The 19,009-nt window shown below is 41.0% G+C and overlaps 2 protein-coding genes across 4 annotated transcripts in view; one reads left to right on the plus strand and one right to left on the minus strand.

The window, feature by feature from the left end:
• cntnap2a (contactin associated protein 2a) overlaps positions 1–19,009 on the minus strand; it is a 383,275-nt gene that overhangs the window by 165,031 nt on the left and 199,235 nt on the right. For all 3 annotated transcript variants that reach the window (XM_086191985.1, XM_086191984.1, XM_086191987.1), the window contains one exon: positions 1,100–1,247. In XM_086191985.1, the coding sequence (XP_086048111.1) occupies positions 1,100–1,247 (148 nt within the window). The remainder of the gene's footprint in view (positions 1–1,099; positions 1,248–19,009) is intronic.
• LOC147241750 (uncharacterized) lies at positions 3,914–9,083 on the plus strand. The gene is made up of 10 exons (XM_086192307.1): positions 3,914–3,919; positions 3,996–4,190; positions 5,786–5,932; positions 6,509–6,651; positions 6,878–6,962; positions 7,176–7,344; positions 7,430–7,617; positions 7,728–7,863; positions 8,161–8,306; positions 8,772–9,083. The coding sequence occupies exons 1-10, from the start codon at positions 3,914–3,916 to the stop codon at positions 9,081–9,083; spliced, it is 1,527 nt and encodes a 508-aa protein (XP_086048433.1).

Consider the following 19,009-nt stretch of genomic DNA (forward strand, 5'->3'; position numbering starts at 1 on the left):
AAACTGCAGGAAATGCTGGCATACACTGTAGTTCAGCTATTTTACAGCCACATTTTGTGTAAAACTCAAAACCGCCGGTGCTTGACAGCCAGCTCCACTGCAAGCTATTGATCGTTGGCAGCATCTCTGTCTCGAAAGTTGAGAAATATATCTAGCATGCTTTACATTTTGAAAACAATACGGACATATCACTCATGAATTATGAAATGATCCCTGGAGTCTCCATATTTCTACCAGCTCCTGTGTTGCTACATCTGATTGAGGCCATCCATGCTTTTCAGCCTACAAAATGTCTTGAGTATCATGAGAAATCCAGTGAAGGCAGTGGCTTGAAATGAAATGCGCTTAGAATATAAATTATATACAAAATCAAATGCTATATTTCTAGTATTTTAGGTCAGATAAAAATAGATATATACTTTCTTAGGTTTACTTGATTTTAGAAAAGCAGCAAGTAGCCTCTTGCCTCTCTTATGGTTTTGGCAAATAGTGGTTATGGTGAGGTTCTGCTCCAGGTAATAGAATGTTCGACTAATAATGTCCCCTAAAGAGACAGGAACACGATTGTGTGTTCCTGTCATGTACCACATCTCGCCAAGCGTATCACTGCTGCCTACTGCTTTTCTTTTGACATGGGAATAAAGTGAAACATGGGACTAAAATCAAAGAGCGAAGGACTGACAGCAATGCAGTATGTACCCTCGTATTCGCGCTCACAAACATCCACACACAGTGTAATCACATCTCTGCTATGAAACATGTAGTGTGTGTCACATATAACAGTAATTTATGCAGAGTCTTAATTGAAAACTGTTATCAAAACCAATGTGTCAGACTTTAATTGGATGAGAACAACAAGGCTGCGAGGGAAGCAGTTTTCTGGATGACATGTTTGTCAGGGAAGTGAGGGACAGTGATGTGAGTTTGAGCATCTGCGTGTTCCTGCCAGACAGAAATAGAATTAGCTGAAAATGAATGCCCATTGTCTATTACTGTAAAGCAGCTGAAGAACAGAAATGAAGCAGCTTTCCTGAAGACTGTCTACAGTGTGTGTGTGTGTATGTATGTATGAGTGTTTGCCTCCTGAATGTGCACTTACAGTACGAGCAGCCGTAGACTTCTATTCGTAGACCGATCCGTCCTTCTTCACTCCAGTCCAGTGGGACGAGCCTCAGGAAGCGAGCCACAATTCCCTGCTGCAGCTCATGGCGAACAGCGCTCTCTGAGTTGGAGTTTCCAGTGAAGGCCTGTGAACACCCATGCATGCACGCGCACGCATGCGCATGCACACACACACGCACACACACACGCATGCGCACACGCACGCACGCACGCACGCACACACACACACACACACACACACACACAATGAAATTAAATACATCAAAGCGACAAGCCCGCAGTCAAACAAGCAGCTCCGGGACTTAGAGCAAGACTATTTGTTCCACTCACCACATCCTACCCTAAAGGGCCGCGCTCTCATAAAACATACAAAATAATTATTACGAGTCTATATATATTATGTCCGCCTTAAGCCAATCTGACTCCAGGGAATTTGAAGAGGAAATTGCACTGTATTCAACTTGTGGTACATGTAAGAAACCCCTTGTTAACATCTTTTCATATTCAGACTTATTTCTTCCTCCCTGAAGATTCAGGGAGACTTGAAACGGATGACATCCTTGTCTTCATATTCAGCTGGTACACAACCTCTGGAAAACACACCATATTGTCTATAGACTAGACAAATGTGTGAAAGGAGTATGAAACAGAAGATCAGCCTTGTCTAATACTTGTATTAACTCAAATCAACAGGTGTCGGGTCCTCAGGCTGCTGATGATTAGAATGTTCATCCGTGAATATTGCTCGAAGTCTGCAACCCCAAGAGACTTGATCTTTTTTTTTCCCTCTGCCATATGTTTTTCTGTTGAGTGATTAAACTTCTCCCATCAGTTCTATTATCCTCTTTTGTTGAACGGCGACTGTTACAATCTCAGCCGACATGAAGTCGAGGGATTTTTAAATCGCTTCCTTCTCCTCGTCAGAAAGGGCAGCAGCCGCGCTGTTTGCAAAATTATTGCATAACTAACACAAATTCCTGAATGATATCAATTGTCTGAAGACGGCGCTGGATTAGAGGAGTTACAGCAAAGCAAATTTCTGAGCTAAAAGCACTTCAATATAAAGGTCAACACACAATGACCAGCAGATGGCAGTGCGCAAGGAAAGTATTCCCCCTCTATTCATTAATAGCTTTAATTAGCAGAAATAAAACATCAAATATCAAGATTATACTTTTCACTACTTTACCAGCTACATACTCAATAAAAGTTTATCTGCACTGTAAGAAACCCCATATTTAAAATGAGCAGATATTTGTCAGATTTGCTTAAGTATATTTGGGTCTTTGATGTGCTCGGGCACGCACAAACATGCCTATGTGGCCTGGCTTTCTCTGTTGTCATGTGATTCAACGAGCCGTTCAGATTTGATGCCCCTAGAATGCTTGTGGAAATATATCTTAACTTTATTTTCTAAATTGAAAAGTACTCCTTTTTTGTGGGGGGTCAACACACTCCCAGAAGTACTTTTAGGAGTATTTGACATGAACCTCTGGGATGAAGTGTCAATAATAGCTAAGTGGGTAACTAGATGAGAGGAAGACAGTAGAAAGCCATGTGTTACTCCAGATAAGACACATGGTAGAAAGTGAAGGGGGGGGGGGGTGGTTGGGGGCTTTTCGTCAGAAAGACTACTTTGTGACGACTCCTCAGCGACTCAAGTGTGTACCCCTGAAGATAAACTATCTGCAAAGGAGAAGATGGTCAAGTGTTCCCACTGAGCTCAGAGCTTCTGAACTTCTACATGAGGTGAACAGCCCTCCTATCTCTGCTGTGCCTTTCCCTCACTTTCATTTTAATCTTTATTCAACCAGGAAAGGTTAACTGAGCGCACAGATACACACAGACTTTTTTTTTTTAATGTGGTTAAATTAGTATCCTGCTTCAAACTCACACAGCTTCCCATGAGTCACTGGGGAGACGTTTATCTGACTTTAACTGCTGTTTCTCTGCAGGTGCATGAGTCTGGATGTTGTGGGTTAAATGACCTCCTCACGGACTGCTTTTTTCCCCTTTTTTTATGCAAGAGGTTGCAACATGTTTTATGGAACATCAACAGCCACACGAAAAAAAATTGCAAATTACAGTCTTGGAGGTAGCTGTGGTTAAATGGTTCTTCAAGCAGAAAAGCTTTTTCCAGCAAACTCAAGAAGGATATTCTTACACACTAAAAACAGCTGGGTAATTTAATCTACTCAACCGCTGGGTTATGAAATGGTTTACCTATCATGGGTTATTTGTATGGGATTGGGTTATGTTTGTACAGCTCATGCGCTGAGTCAAAATCCATCAACCCAACATACATCGGTTGACTCAGCACCTAAGTTGTTTGTGCTTCGATCGTCATCACGTCAACACGAATCCACACATCGCGCCAATTTCAATTCACCCAGAGCTCACGCATCAGAGAAACCGACTGGTCATCCTCGTGGCAAAGCAAATCAGCGGTAAAAGGTTTGTGCACATTATATATCTAACTTATATTGTCAAAGCTACTTGGTTGGTTTGACTGACAACGTAGCTAGCCATTTAGTCGTTATCGTGGGAGCACAAAGGGATACAGCTTTTCTGTTAGGTCTCGGCCATTTACCAAATGAATTAATGGAACTTGTTCATAATAGGGAGGTCAAAAGGTTTTTCACGGTTTTTTGAGATTACATATATATACATATTACATACTGGAATGACAGCACAGAGAGGGTGATGCAATTCAGGATGTTTTTGATGGAGTTTTGCAAAACACACCCACTGTTCCAGAACGAGGTTTCAATCCCACTTGTGATTTACCAAGATGATCGTGAGATAGTAAATCTGCCTGGTTCAAAGACTGGGATTCACAAGTTAGGACTTACAGTATTTATTTCATCTTGAAGAGCTTGCCACCGGACCTGCTATCAAGTTTGCAGTCACAGCTCCTTTTAGCCGTGTACAAATCCGATGACGTAGCGACCTATGGCTCTGATGCAATCCTGCGCCCTATCGTGGAAGAGATCAGGTGTCTAGAGAGTGATGGCATCCTTGTTAATACCCCCAACTATCAAGGTGTTGTCAAGTTCACGGTGGTCCAGGTAGTTGGAGATAATTTGGGCTTGCATGTCATTCTTGGCTACATTGAAAGCTTCAGTGGAAATTATGTGTGTCGGTTCTGCAAAGCAGATAAGGGGTGGTGCGGTCTCTGACACTGGAAGCGTGACCGCAAAAGTTATGAGGCAGATTTGCTTACAGCCAACTCCTCCCAGACAGGCCTGAAAAGAGACAGTGTCTTGAACAACTTGTCTTTTTATCACGTATCCAATGTGGCAGATGACATCATGCATGACGTACTGGAAGGGGTGGGGCCCTATGAAGTCAAACTTGTGTTGAATTCGCTAACTGAGCAAAAGCATCTCACACTAGAAAAGCTCAATTACAGAATAACAAGCTTTGACTATGGATTTTGTGATAAGGGTAACAAACCCTCTGTCATAAGCAAGAGTGATCTCAAAAACCCTGAAGGTTCCATGTGGCAGTCAGCATCTCAAATGTGGAGCCTACTGAGGTTCCTGCCAACAATGATAGGTGACCTTATCCCTATGGATAACAAGCATTGGGAACTTCTACTCCTCCTACTCTTGTGAATGGAGTTCATCTTTTCTCCTTCGCTTACTGTAGCAGCGACACTGTACTTAAGCAAAATTATTGAAGAGCATCACTCCCTCTTTCTGGAGCTCTATCCTCACCTACATTTACGGCCAAAACACCACTTCATGCTCCATTACCCTGGAGTCATTCAAAAACTCGGACCATTGAGACGGTTCTGGGCGATGAGATTTGAAGCTCGGCATGCATTTTTCAAACAGGTTAGCCATGTAACTTGCAACTTCAGAAACATTTGTAAAACCATGGCATTTCGCCATCAGATTATGCAGTGCTACAATTTCCTGTGTGGAACTGTGTTGTGCCACAATACAGAAGTTGGTCCAGGGCACAGTACATTTCTGGCCAACATTGAGGGATTTAAAGAGATCCAAAGTGGTCTAGAAGGTATTCCCCTTTTTAGTGAATTGTATGTGCCAGCCTGGGTTACATTTAAGGGAACTGAATATAGAGCAGGCATGACTGTATTCCTGTCCTATGATCCATATGGTGAGCCTCAGTTTGGTCTCATACAATCGGTTTTACTACCAGAGCAAAAGTCACACACACCAACAATAAAGCTTGTTGTGAAGAAGTGGGAAACACAATGGTTTGCTAGGCATTTATTTGCATACAGTGTGATTCCCACTCAAGTTTTGGCAGCTGTAGATGTGAGAGAGCTGCTTGATCACTATCCCCTCCACCCAGCCAAGTCATACAGAGTGGATGATGACAGTTTATACATCCCTGCGCTATAGACTTTTCTAGATAATCAGCTGACTGCCACCAGGTGTGTGTGTGTTTGTGTGGCTATATGACACTTGTAAATAGTATTTTGACAGGTTTTTATATGGTTGAAAAGACCTAGCTTGACATTGTCCCCTATTTTAGTCTAGTGTGGCAAAAACATTCACAGATTTATATATTGACCCCCACCCCATCTGTCACCTTGTTCACTATCCATCCAGGAGTTTATATACTAATGTTCAGCCAACTGTTCCAGGTGGCCGCAACTGTTTATTATATTAACCTGGATTTTTTTGCGTAGGTTGAACCTGCTGTTGCACCTTCTGTCCCACCCATAAGATCTGATGTCACATCAACTGCCACATCTCCAACCCCCATGGAGGAACAAGCAGCACCTGTGGTACCAGTGAATCAGATGATTCAGACAATACACATCATTCCACAGTTTGTAAGTTCTACTTTTAAGAATTGGGTGTCACTTTTTTTAATCAACACTAGGCTGGGTAATTAATCAAAGCCAAAATTTAGGAACAAAACTGAATATATCTTGTGTATGTTGATTGACCAAGAAGCTTTTTTTTTTTTTAATAGGCAAATCCACCTGGAAAAGAAACAGTAATTTTCTTGTAAATTACATTTATTTGATTAGCCTTTTAAGCCCCATACTTGTTTAGCAGGAGTCCATATCTTCATTTAAAATAGCCAATCTACAAGTTCAGGACACATCTCAATTCAATTCTTTGAGCTTGTAGATCAGCTAATTTCTGATTTCTTAATCTGATTATCTCTTCATCACTTAAACCATATGTTACATTTTGCTATGCAATGGTGGCGAATGAAAAGAGTGAAAATAGCTCTCAACAAGCTCACAACACATTGTGATGCACTATGAGCTTATAATCATTCATTAATTGTAATCAAGGCAAAAGTTTGAAATAATGGTGATATTGATTTGAATTCGTATCATCCTTGCCTAAATGAATAAATAAATCTGCGATGTTGTCTTTTCTTGCAATTTTCTCAGAATGTCCGGCAGTTTCTTACAGGCTTACCTGATGGCAAGCAAATTGTTGGGAGCCTTGATAATGATAATGTCATCACAACTAGCCAGAGATGTCTTCTTGTCCGTATCCTGGTGTCATACCTCATTGAGAAGTTTGGAGACAAGTACTTAAACAGATTTTTAATTTTTTTTTTTTTTTTTTAATGTTGAATAGGGTTCTTGTTAAATATGCCAACTTTTCTCATTTGGAAAGCAAAATTCTAAGTACTTGATTTTCATTTCACTTCAGATAAAACAAGACACTTTTTCATGTTCTACAATCCAAACTATCCATTTAAATCTAGTTTTCACTTTTTACTTGTGAGATGATGTGTTTTTTCTGTTTTATAGCCCTACGAAAGAGACCAAAAAGGCCCTGGCATTGGGTTTGGTTCAGTCATTTCCCAGTTTGAAAGACTCATCAAGCAGTGGCAGCGTGAGTGTTTTTTTTGTAAAAGGTCATTTGAGATATTTATTTGAGGTGTCATGATTCTCAAACCCATTTAATTTGATTTTAAGGTCACAATCCAATTCCATTTTTTTCTGAGGGCAGACAGACGCACAGACAAACCGTTCTAACCGTAGCCCACACTGTCAAAATCAAAACGTGCCTCATCTCCATTCATCAAAGATTTTGATTTCTTGGCAGGAAGTATGGTACACCCCAGGCCGGAACCACCGGCCAGCCACTGGATTCCTGGAGGAAAGGCTGCGCAACATCAGGAAGAGGCTGAGATCAACCAGCAGGTCACGGAGCACGGCACAGACACCGCCTCGAACACAAGATGATGGCGCTCTTGCAAGGGCTCTTATACCAGGTAATTATTCAACTTAAAAGTTATCTGATGAAGGTAAACATCTATACTTAAGTGACTGACAACATTCTTGTGTTCTTTTTTACAGAATGTAACATATCAGACGAACGTGCATCACAACTAAAAGAATGGTTGCGAAACAATTCCCAGCCCCTCAGCCAGGTAGAGACCTACATGCAGGACACGGCAGTCTACCGAGCCAATTGCATTAGGGACAACAATTGGACCATCAATCAGATCCTCCAAGAGTTCCCTCAGCTAATGACCGAAGGCATGGTAAGTTTAGGGAAATGTGATCTTACATGTGATGAGGATGCATTGTTTACAATGTTTACTAGTGTGCCACATTGAATTTGTCTTAAAAAAAAGTGTTTTCCATTTTATAGATTGCACAGGACTTTCTTGTCCTGCATGGGGACGCTGCATCTAATTTGCTTGAAACTTGGCTACCCTTTTATGCCGAGAAGATCCTTCACCTGGCAAGATGGGAGGGGAAGTTGACATTGCCATTCGATGGATTAACACCAGGTAATATATTCTTGTTTGCAAATCTTCCAGCCGGAAGAAGCCGGTCTGGCTCACTAAGCTATGTTCGTCCAACCAGGGTAGAAAGCCCACAACAAGATCGCTAACCTAAATAGGGAATGCGTTACTTTGCCTTTAACTATTAACAGGTGCAACAACTCAAACAACTGGGATAGGACGGGGTCTCTGTGGCAGCGCTTCTTGTGGCTGTGGGCTTTGGCACCTCTCAGTGTGGATGAGCTCCCCATAAGTGGTTTGTCCTCACCTAGATCCTCAGTGCCCTATAATGTCTTCCTACGGATGCTGTTGGGGAACTCGCCCTGAGGCAGTTGCCAGCTTTGCTTCCTCTAACCACTTACAAACTTGGCCGTGGCCGCGGTGCAAAAATGGTTAGCCACACCATTGAGGAATGCAGGTTGGCCTTCATCGACCACAAGCCTGTAAGTCCTCCAGCACATCTAAAGGGGAACTTTTTTCACTTTAACATATACCTGTTATTCCTGGGCTCAAGAATGTGTGTGCGCACACACATGCATATCCAGGTTTGTTTTACCAAACTTGTGGGGACAGGCATCAGCTTGACAATAGTCAGAAAATAGCCTTTCTACAAGCTTACAATGTGTTGGTCACTATCAAAGCATCCTGGGCTTCTAGAACCTCTCAGCAGTGCCACAGGCTGATCACCTCCGTACCACACCACACTTATGCAGTGCTTTGCTCTAAAATGGGCCCCAACAAAGTATTGAGTGCAGAAATTAACACATATATATATATATATATATATATATATATATATATATATATATATATATATATATATATATATATATATATATATATATATATATATAAGAAGGTTGACACTTTTGTATTTTAACCATTTCGGACCATTCTTTCTTTTTTAGCCTGGAACAAACATGGTGGAGTTCCTCCATGAGGCCAAAGCATCCAGACCATATCCCTACGTCCTGACACTGGGAAATGACGAAAAGCATGTATCTCAGGCCTTTGTCATCGTTGCTGGACAGGCATTGGAACATGACACACTGCTTCAGGCCATCGATGTATGCTTCAAGGCATTTTTTTTATTGGACATTAAATACCCGAAGCACTGTCAAAATGTGTGGGAATTCCTGCAGAGTGCTATTTATAAAATGCAAGGAGGGGAGTCCAAACTGGTTAAGTTTCTACAAACCAGAATACTTGCTTGTAAGTAGAGCGAACGGCCTCAAGGTTGTCTGTTGTTTTGAAATGACTGTTTTACTGACACTGATTTGCACTGTTCCAGTTCTTAACATGAATGTACATTTTATATTGTGTATACTTTGTAATAATAAATTTCAAGGTGGCGCCTTGTAAAGATTTCAGTATTGTTTAAGTGTTTATTGCATAATATATGCTTTGCATGACCAAATCTAGCATGTATTTTGTTATAGGTTGGTTGTTGAACAGTTAATTGATATGGGTAGTCTATTGCAATTTATTTTCTTATAGACTGTGCTGTAATGTGTTCGAATTAATCTGGCATATTGGTTAATTAGACCAAGCATATGGATTGATTACTGAACAAATATATGTAGTTGAAACACCCCGGAATTTTAATTAATTTGACCCAGCAATTGGGTAGAGTAAATAACAAATACATGTAGTTGAAACAACTCAGAATTTTAATTAATTTGACCCAGCATTTGGGTAGACTATATAACAAATATGTGTGGTTGAAATCACCCAGGTATGCAGTTAATTTGACCCAGAATTTGGGTAGAATATTTGACTCATCTGTTGGGTTAAAATGGACCAACCCATCTTGCTGGATCTAATTAACTACTGCTGGGCTGGTGCTATATTGACCCAGCAGGTGGGTTAAAAATAACCCAAATTGGGTTATTTTTAACCCAACAGTTTTTAGTGTGTAATTTTTGCTTCAACATATTCGGCTTGATGCATGAAATATATATGCACACACTTTTTATTAACGAACAAAAGGATGTTTTTCTTTTTTATCTTTCAATCCAGTCTTATACAGACAGGAAACAAAGTGTAATGGCGAGAAAAGAACTTACAAGATGTGAGAAATGAATGAGCAGCATTCTCAGCCATTTCAGACTGAAAAAATTCACAAGACAAATTGGTCGAATATGCAATAACTTGTTGGAGGAATCACTTGTGAGCCACACTTTCTTTTCTGCAATGTTCCCATTGAAAGGTTCAGTCCAAAATGGAAGCAGCACTGTAGTCAAAAATGTACCAGAGTTCTCCATCGCAGGCTTCTATGCTCTTTGCTCCCAACACCTGTTGCAAATAACTGACACTACATCAGGCCTACAAAGACTTTGTTACAGTTACAACGAATGTGTGCATAAGAACATTTCAGTGTTTTGACTGTGCATGTAATGACACTTTTTTTTTAACTTTTCTAAAGTCACAACTGATATAACTGAACTATGACCTTGTACAGTAGCTAAAGAGCTACAATGGCATTGTTTAATAGACCTTGAAACTACATGCATGAGATAAAAAAATTGACACCTAAAAGAAAGGAAAATGGTCTCATTTGTTCTCAGAACTGTTATATTCCCTTTTTTTTTTTTTTGAACCACTCAGGCTAGCACTGAATCCAAACCTGTTAAATCCACCTTCGCATCCTGCGCTTCCATGTTTATCTTTCACTATTCTGTTTCCAAAATGCCTGTGGTTCTGGCTTATGGGTTTGAAGCACACAAAAAAAGAGGCAGCGTCTGAATGCACATGTGAGCGCACACACACACACACACACACACACAACTGCCCACTCAACCTAAAGATCACTTCAGTTCCAAACTAAAATGATTTCAAAAAGTCTGCAACAGTATATCTACTGAGGATTTGGCTGAATGCGTGCAAAAGACTTTTTTGTTCAGCCGACACTTTCCTCTTTGCTCTTGTATGAGAGAGGAAGGGAGAGAGGAAGAAAGATAGAAAGAGAAAATATTTTTTCATCTAGACCCCAAAGCTCCTTCCCTCCCTCCCCCATTTTCTTTTATTTCTCTATTGTGTTCATCCCACAATTCAGCACTTATCTGTGTTTGGCTGAATGAACAGCTCAATTCAAAAGCATTACTATGCAGAGCGTAGGGCAGGAGGAAGGATAGGAAAGAGAGGAGTGGGATGATGAAGGTGTGTGAGAGAGAGAGAGAGAGAGAGAGAGAGAGAGAGAAAGAGAGAAAAGTTGCGGACGCTGAACTCCTCCGAAAAAGGCTGCTTAGTCAACCATTTAATTCCCTCACCTCCAAAGTCAAACCATTTACAAGCAAACCGGCGAGTAATTGGGAATTTGTGACTGTGTGTGTGTTTGTGTGTGTGTATAAAGCGACTTAAGAGCTTTGTTTAATCAAGAACTGAAGCATAATTAATGGTTACTGGGATAACTCATTGTCTGTGTGTGTATTGTATGCTTTTATGAGTGTTTAAACCTGAAATATTTAAAAATCCATACATCTTTATGTCATGCGTCTCAAAATGTCACATAGCAATGGTCCATCAAACAAATGTCGGAACATTTGGGAATCGTTAGGAGATTCAAGCATGAAAAAAATGCCCATATATATATTCTCTTTTTGCATATGAGTGTTTTTTTCACACTCCTATGAGGATTTAGTTAACATGCTGCATTTTAAAAAATGAATAAGTTAGTCATGAAGATCAAAACAGCAAAGAGCTGTCACATGAATTTTGCGATCCATGAGATCAGTAGAGGGGAAAAAAGACATGAAAGGAAAGTTGATAAAAATAGTGAGGGAAGAGCGGCGAGCCAGCATGTTGAGCATGTTAAACGACGAGGATGCTATCATTTAAGACAGTACAAGCCAATCACATTTGTACAGCTGTTCAACAGATATCCCCATGGACACACACACACATCAACATAGGCCAGTAACACATATACATGTTAGCATGCTTGCAGCCACACACACACACACACACACACACACACACACACACACACACACACACACACACACGAACAGATATGCAGTCATTTACTACTTGCTCAGCAGCTCTTGCTCTTTCCTACGCCTCGCTCACTTTTTCTGTGTCTGTCAGTGAATATCTATTCATATGTGTGTGAGTGTGTGTGTGTGTGTCTTTGTTTTGACAACCAGAGACAGCCCTTTCCAGAGAATAGATCTCCGGATACCAAGAAACAACAAGTCAAAGGCGGGTTTTTGTTTTTTTTGGCATTTGCTTGTTGCCACTGGACCCTTTGTTAGACCTGCCCAGTCAGGGTCATTTTGTGTGTGTGTGTGTGTGTGTGTGTGTGTGTGTGTGTGTGTGTGTGTGTGTGTGTGTGCTTTCCTAAAAGAGGCAGGGGAAATCAGTCTGGTCTGATCTTTTGTTTTTATTGACAAATGTACGTGACAAAACAAAGAGCCATAGAGAAATTTTACAGTGCCAAGAAAACAAGAGAAAATACTAAATGTAATGCCTCTCCACAATACACCCACGTTGGGGAAAAAGAGTTTGATTTCCACAGCACGCATCTCTTTGGTGTAGCTGATTGTCGATGATGCATAAAACCTGTCATGACACCATTATCACGTGACACAAGAGACTTTGGTACTTACTCTAAACATGGCGCAAGCTGGCGCTCAGTCAAGTGCAGGCTTCATTGCTAGGTCCGAGCCAGCACAAATCATATTTTCATGCCTAATGCCCTGCATTGTGTTGGAGATCCCTCATGCACAGATCATATATTTGTTTTTTTTTTCTTCATACAATTGGAAATGTGCTAACTTTTTTTCTTTTTTTTTTGGAGTGACATCAGTTGGCAAGAAGGTTCCAGATCTGAGCCTCAGCCGCCATAGATCCTTGCTGTGTGGAGTTTGTATGTTCTCTCTGCAATTGGTGCTCGTGTTTTACCCACCATTAAAACATCTACATGACAGTAGATTAATACTCCCTTATTTGCTCCTGCCCAAGGACCAGGGACAAATTTAGCTGTGTAAATCTCAACATACATGCGACAGTAAAGATGTCCTCTTCCTCTGGGACATCCATTTTCTTTCTAAAATTAAAACGCTCTCACCTGCTCAACAGAGCTTCAAAATAGCCCATGATGAACAGATAGAGACAACTGAAGGCTTTCCTTCACGCACGTTATTTGGGGGGAATGAGGAAACAAATCAGAACACTTAGTGCCAACAGTAATTATAGCATTGCAATGAACAACAATCTCCTAACAACCACTTTGACTTTACGGCATCGTCTGCACTGCCCCATCCAGCCTGCGTAACTAAATTACTCTGCAAAACCTTAGAGTCAGACAAGATAGAGGGGACAGACAGCACACACGGAGCAAGCCTTTTAAAAAAAACATTTGTGAGGCTGTTAATATTTGTCACCATGTCTGATCACACAAGTCGCTAGCGCATCTGTCAGAGAACACATTTGGAACTCATTAAAGTTTGAGGGGGTAAGCATTTTCATAATCATCCATGTTTGACCTCTCTTTGGTCATCACACCACCTACTCCTTTACCGCTTTGACATTAGTCTTAAGACCCGTAAGAGCCATTTGGAGACACGGCATGTTCATTATGAAGAGTCCGACAGATGCATCTGTGACTTAGAACCAAGAGTCGCATGGGCCGAATGATAAAGAGTGAGGTTATTAAGACACCATTTATGAACTATTAGTGAGAAACAGCCACTGCAGCGAGACTCGTCATATCTTGTCAAATAAGTGTAATGTTGGTGTTCATTACTGGCACCACACAAGATGTCCACGATCCACTGGGGAGTGTCCTCTCCATTTAAATTCATCATCCTTGTTATTCACACTCAGCATTTTTAAATTTCCTCACAGCTCTTATCTGGAATGAAGCGATATTAAAGAGGCTGGCGTTCAAGTCCTGCTAAGTCACTGCAGAAGCTCAAGATACAGCGTTGAATGTCAGAAGAGATATCAAGCAGATGAAAAAAAAAAAAAAAACGAGGCCATGAAAAGTAATTTCCATGACTGCATGTGTCCCTCTGTGATCTGATTAGTTAAATTAAAAAATATAAGACTTAAATGTTGGCTGAATATTTCATTTACAATAGCCAAGGGCCTGATCTCCGTATTAAGCAGTTTATGGTGCTGGGTCAGTATGAGTCAGGATCAAAACAGGTGACTGGTATCTGTAAATACACACACCCAACAGAATGCTCAACCTCTTTAAGATCATGAACATTAATATCTAATTAGTGCACCTCATTTCCTCTGATGTAAAAGTCTCTGATCCCTTTCCCCAGTACATCTTGTCAGCTGGCATCAGTTGGTGTTTTTGGTGATATGGATCATCTATTTCTGTGACGTGACACATTACATAGTGTCCTGGAAACAATTACGATATCTGAACTAATATTTTCGGTGGTTGCTACACAGGATGTTGTGGACATTAAAGTGCACCATGTTGAACACGTAAAAGAACAAAGAAAAAGCTTAGTTAGTGGGGAAGTTGAAGTCATGCATTCCTTATACAGTTTATTCTCTGCTGCATTCCATACAAACCCTTAATTTTAAGGGAATAGCCCTTCATTTACTGTCAATTTCTGTTAACATTGATTTTTCTTTAACAAAAAGAAAGAGATGACATTATTCCAATAGTTTTTGAAAGAGATCCAGACATATGGTGGTTTCAGCACTGTCCCGACTCTCGCCACTGCCAGGGAGGTGAGGAGAAAGAGATGAATGTAAGAGCTTGATGATTATTTGTTGAAATAAAAACATTAAAAGGAGAAATTAATGAAACATTACGAAGCAAACGGGTAACCATGCAGGTTAGCAACAGCAACAACAAGGACAAGGACTACATATAATGATGAATAAGAGGGATAATGACATAGGATCTGACAGAGACTGAGAAGAAAAAAAACAAACTGAAATAATCGCACAAGAAACAAGTGACAGAACACGAGGGCAAGGAAGACGCTGAGAGATGGGTGATAATAGTAAACAGGAGGGAAAGCACAAAAGCGGGAAGTAACACAAAAGGACACAGGTACATGTCAAAATAAAACAGGAACTAAGGATGATCAAAAACACAAGGAGGCAAACAGACCCAAGGAAAACAAGGAGCGACACAATAAATATTCCATGATAATGAAAAGTAAAGAGTCCAATATCGAAAGACCAAAACAAAAAATAAGCAAATTTCATAGAGGGATTGTGACATCTACATTAAGAGTTCTGCATTTAGATAATGTTCAGGTCTGACCAGCGCTTTTTTTAGAGAGATATTAATCTAAATTAGATACATGTGTATTATTGAGGTTACCTGAGTTACATCGTACTGATTATCACCTCATTTACATACACAAGGAGAGCAAAACCCTCCCACGTCAACGTCAATAATAAAACATAAAGAGGTGGTTGTTATGGACTGCATTACATTGTACAGGAGGTGTAGTTCATAAAATGGTCAGTGGGAGTCATGGTCTATTATGACTACTTCTATGTTAGAGCAGTTGTTGTGAAGCACCATGTAGATTTAGCACCCAGGTCTTCATAGATGATTGGCTGGGAAATTTCAGTGAGCCTCAGTCAGCATGTAAATGCAGGAACGTGACCCCCTGTGACCCTGCGTGTGGTTATTGCTCAACCTTCCAGAGCTATTAGGAGGAACAGCGAGGATTCTTCTGAGCAAGAACTCCACTAATCAGCATCACCATTAGTAAGTAGCAAATAAGACTCAGCTTCAAAAAAACCTGAACTATCCCTTTAACAAATGAACTGGATGTGGTATTTGGCTACATTGCAAAGCTCTAATCACAGTAGAGATACTACTGTTTATATAATAACTCTCTTTCTCTTACTGGTGATTAAAAGCAGCGCCAGCACTTCGTTCTCTCTCCCACTCTCACAAACATCATGTCCAAAATTAACTCAGCAGCCAAGGGGGACTGGTAGATGAGAAAATCCATTGGCCAAGCACATTTTTTACCAGCCAAAATAATAAATTACTACATTAATTTCAGAACATTTCATTGTTGACACACTAAACAAGGCATTACCAGATTTGTACTCCAGCAGCCTCTTAGAACTTGTTTATCTGCAAACCTCCATTTGTCAGTGGGTGTTTGTTTAAAAGGTTTTCTTATTCCTTGTGAATATATCTGAAGTCAAAGGTTGTTTAATTTGTGGCTAAAATCCATCAGCAACTGAAAGTTTGCACTTTATATCCAGTACAGTGCCCATAAATGACACCAGCAGGCAGCACAGACTCATTTTGGTACACCCACCAGAGTGGCGGATAGCCTTCAAAGATTTATGCGCCAAATGGGAATCTATCATTGCCGGGTCTTATTTTCCTACCCTGTAAACATTCCTTTGATTTCAGAGGTTTCATTTTGAATAAAACTCATCCTAAGGGAAGTTTATATGATTTCTTTAAACAATAATTCAAACATAGAAATAATAATAATACAAAAAATTCGACAGTAAGATTAATTTGAGGAGCCTCCACATTTGCCAGATAAATATAAGCATGATAGCGACAGAACTGTTGATGTATGTACCGATTGAATTCAATCAAACCAAAAACGAGAGTGGTGCTGATCGTAACATCCCTCCCTATCTGGGAATACGGACTGAGATTTTTATGATTTCCAGAGTACACGGGGCAAATCCAGTTCAATTCTTCCTTTGTTCTGTTCTTAACTCATTGTTGACAGTCATACAGCAACTTGAGACAGTTGCATAGGGTTGAAAGACATCAAATACAAGCGGTTGTTTCAAAAAGTTTACAATCAGTTCACAGTTTCCATCCACAACAACGGTTTTGTTACATTGTGGGTCTACGGCCATTTTTTTGACCCTGTATATTGGCTGCTGTGTTCCGTCTGATTTGCACTCCACAAGGATTGTTCATGTGGATCCAAGTGAGGCCCAATCAAATGTGAGTGGCAAATCTACTGAAATGGAAACCAAAAGCTTTCCATCTCTCCATTTATCCATTTTCTACCGCTTATCCTGTTAAGGGTTGTGGGGGGCTACAGCCTGTCACAGCTGCCTTCAGGTGAGTGGCGGGGTTCACCCTGGATGGGTCACCAGTCCGTTGCAGGGCAAAAGCTTTCCTATCCCAAAATTTCCTTTCTGCCCACAGATTCTGTATTCATATTTAGAATCTATTTATATAGATTACTCCCAGTCAACCTGCAGCTTGTGTGGTTTGTTTAACTGATGATCAAACTTTCACAATAAAATCATAAAATAATGCAAAACAAACAGCGTTCAGTGGTGATGCCAAAATCACAACACATGCACAAAACAGGATCTCATGTCCCAGAGAAACAAGCAATCCAAATTGTTTGTGCACTGATTCACAGCAAGCCATCAACTAAGAACAAAAAAGAAAGAACATGAGTGAAAGAATGCATGGGGGGTATGTCTTTCACTCAGGCTCTCAAAGCCACTATCAATGGCATCCTACAGGTACAACAACCACACACAAACAACAGTTCCTATTGTCTGCCCCTCCAGCTGCTGTCCCCTCATACTGTGTCTTACACTCTTCAGGACTCTCCCTCGATTGTAAAGGCAACTGAGAGGATTCTGAGGCAAAAAAACAAAAAATTGTGAAATAAATAACAGACTGACATGCTGAGGAAGGTGGGAAGAGAGACAGAGATGCATAGTCCATTGATGCATAAATCCAGGTGCATTATTTATCAGCACATGCTCCATAGCTTTGAAACTGAATTAGTTGTTACCACTGAGACACTCAGGCTTCACCATTCATTTACCTGAAGAAGCACAAGGTAGTAGCTTTGCCCTCTTGAGAACACACACGAAAGCAAATAAACACACTTGCACCTGCACACAAGGTTGCACATTTCACAATCATTAGGTTCAGTTTATATGCAGCCTTCAGCGGAGGAAGTGAAGCAAAACATCCCCAAGTCCTGTTTGAAAAAGAAGAGCATTAGCCCATCACAGTTGCACCTCCTTTTAGTGCAGCTCTAATAGAATTTCTCCTCTAAATCCCTAAACACTGTGACTGCTACTAACGAAAGCGCAGATTGAGCAGTCAAGGATCAAAGCAAGATGAGGTGTTCATGACAAAATAAAACAGGAAACATGGACAAAATATTTGTAAACTAGAAAAAAAATTTGTTTCTAAGCAGAAGGCAAAGCTCTGGATCTAAGAATTGCTCTTTGTTCCTACTAAGGTCATGAAATTTGGGTGATGACCGGAAGAACAAAACCATGGATACAAGCGGCTGAAATGGGTTTTCTCAGGAGGATGGCTGGTATCTCTCTTTGGTGAGAAGCTCAGTCATCCATACGGGACTCTGAGTAGAGCAGCTGCTCCTGTGTGTCTAAAGGAGTCAGTTGAGTTGGTTCAGGCATCTGGTTATAAAGCCACTGAGGCGCCTCCCAAGGGATGACTTCTGGGCACAATCAGTTAAGAGGAGGCCACCGCACAGACTGAGGACCAGGTACAGGGACAATACCTCCATGCTGGGCTGGGATCCTCCAGTCAGAGCTGGTCAATGTAGCCAGGGGAGGGGAAGGTTGGGAGTTTGGGGGTCCCTGCTACAGCTGCTACCTCTGCAACCCCTGCCCAGATAAGCAGTTGAAAATAAATATATGATAGAAAAGTTACAACCTTGATGGCCAAACAGGTCTGGTAAGTCCAACACTACCACCCTTTGGAACCAGGGCCAAACTGGATATGGAAGCAACATGAGAGCACACACACTGGCTGAGAGGAACACGTTCAAACAAAACAAACAAAAATAACTTAAAAAGAATCATCACCTTGACACTGTGAAGGGATTTTCTTGTCCCTATGATCCTGGGAGCAACAGCCGCTGATGGGGTCTCTCATAGCAAAGACGTCCCAGGTGAGGCTCTAGACTAATTCTAAAACCTTGCACAGGAGGTGGAAACCGGGTCACCCTCCTGGAGCCAAGTCCAGCAGTGCAAAGAAAAATTAAGGTGCTGCCACTGTGGCCTGGCCCCCTGCAGATGAAGAGATCAGGTGCATTGGGCAAAGTCAGGGACAGCACTGCACTGACCACTGGCATGGAAACTGGCTCAGGGGACTCAGCTTGTCAACTCTCTGATGGGAAAGGAGGAGTACCATACACAGCATCAGCTCTAGGACCAAAATCCTTGA

Source organism: Aulostomus chinensis, chromosome 21, assembly GCF_037954235.1.
Source record: "Aulostomus chinensis isolate RoL2024-O1b breed Wild chromosome 21, RoL_Achi_v1.0, whole genome shotgun sequence".
Lineage (NCBI taxonomy): Eukaryota > Metazoa > Chordata > Actinopteri > Syngnathiformes > Aulostomidae > Aulostomus > Aulostomus chinensis.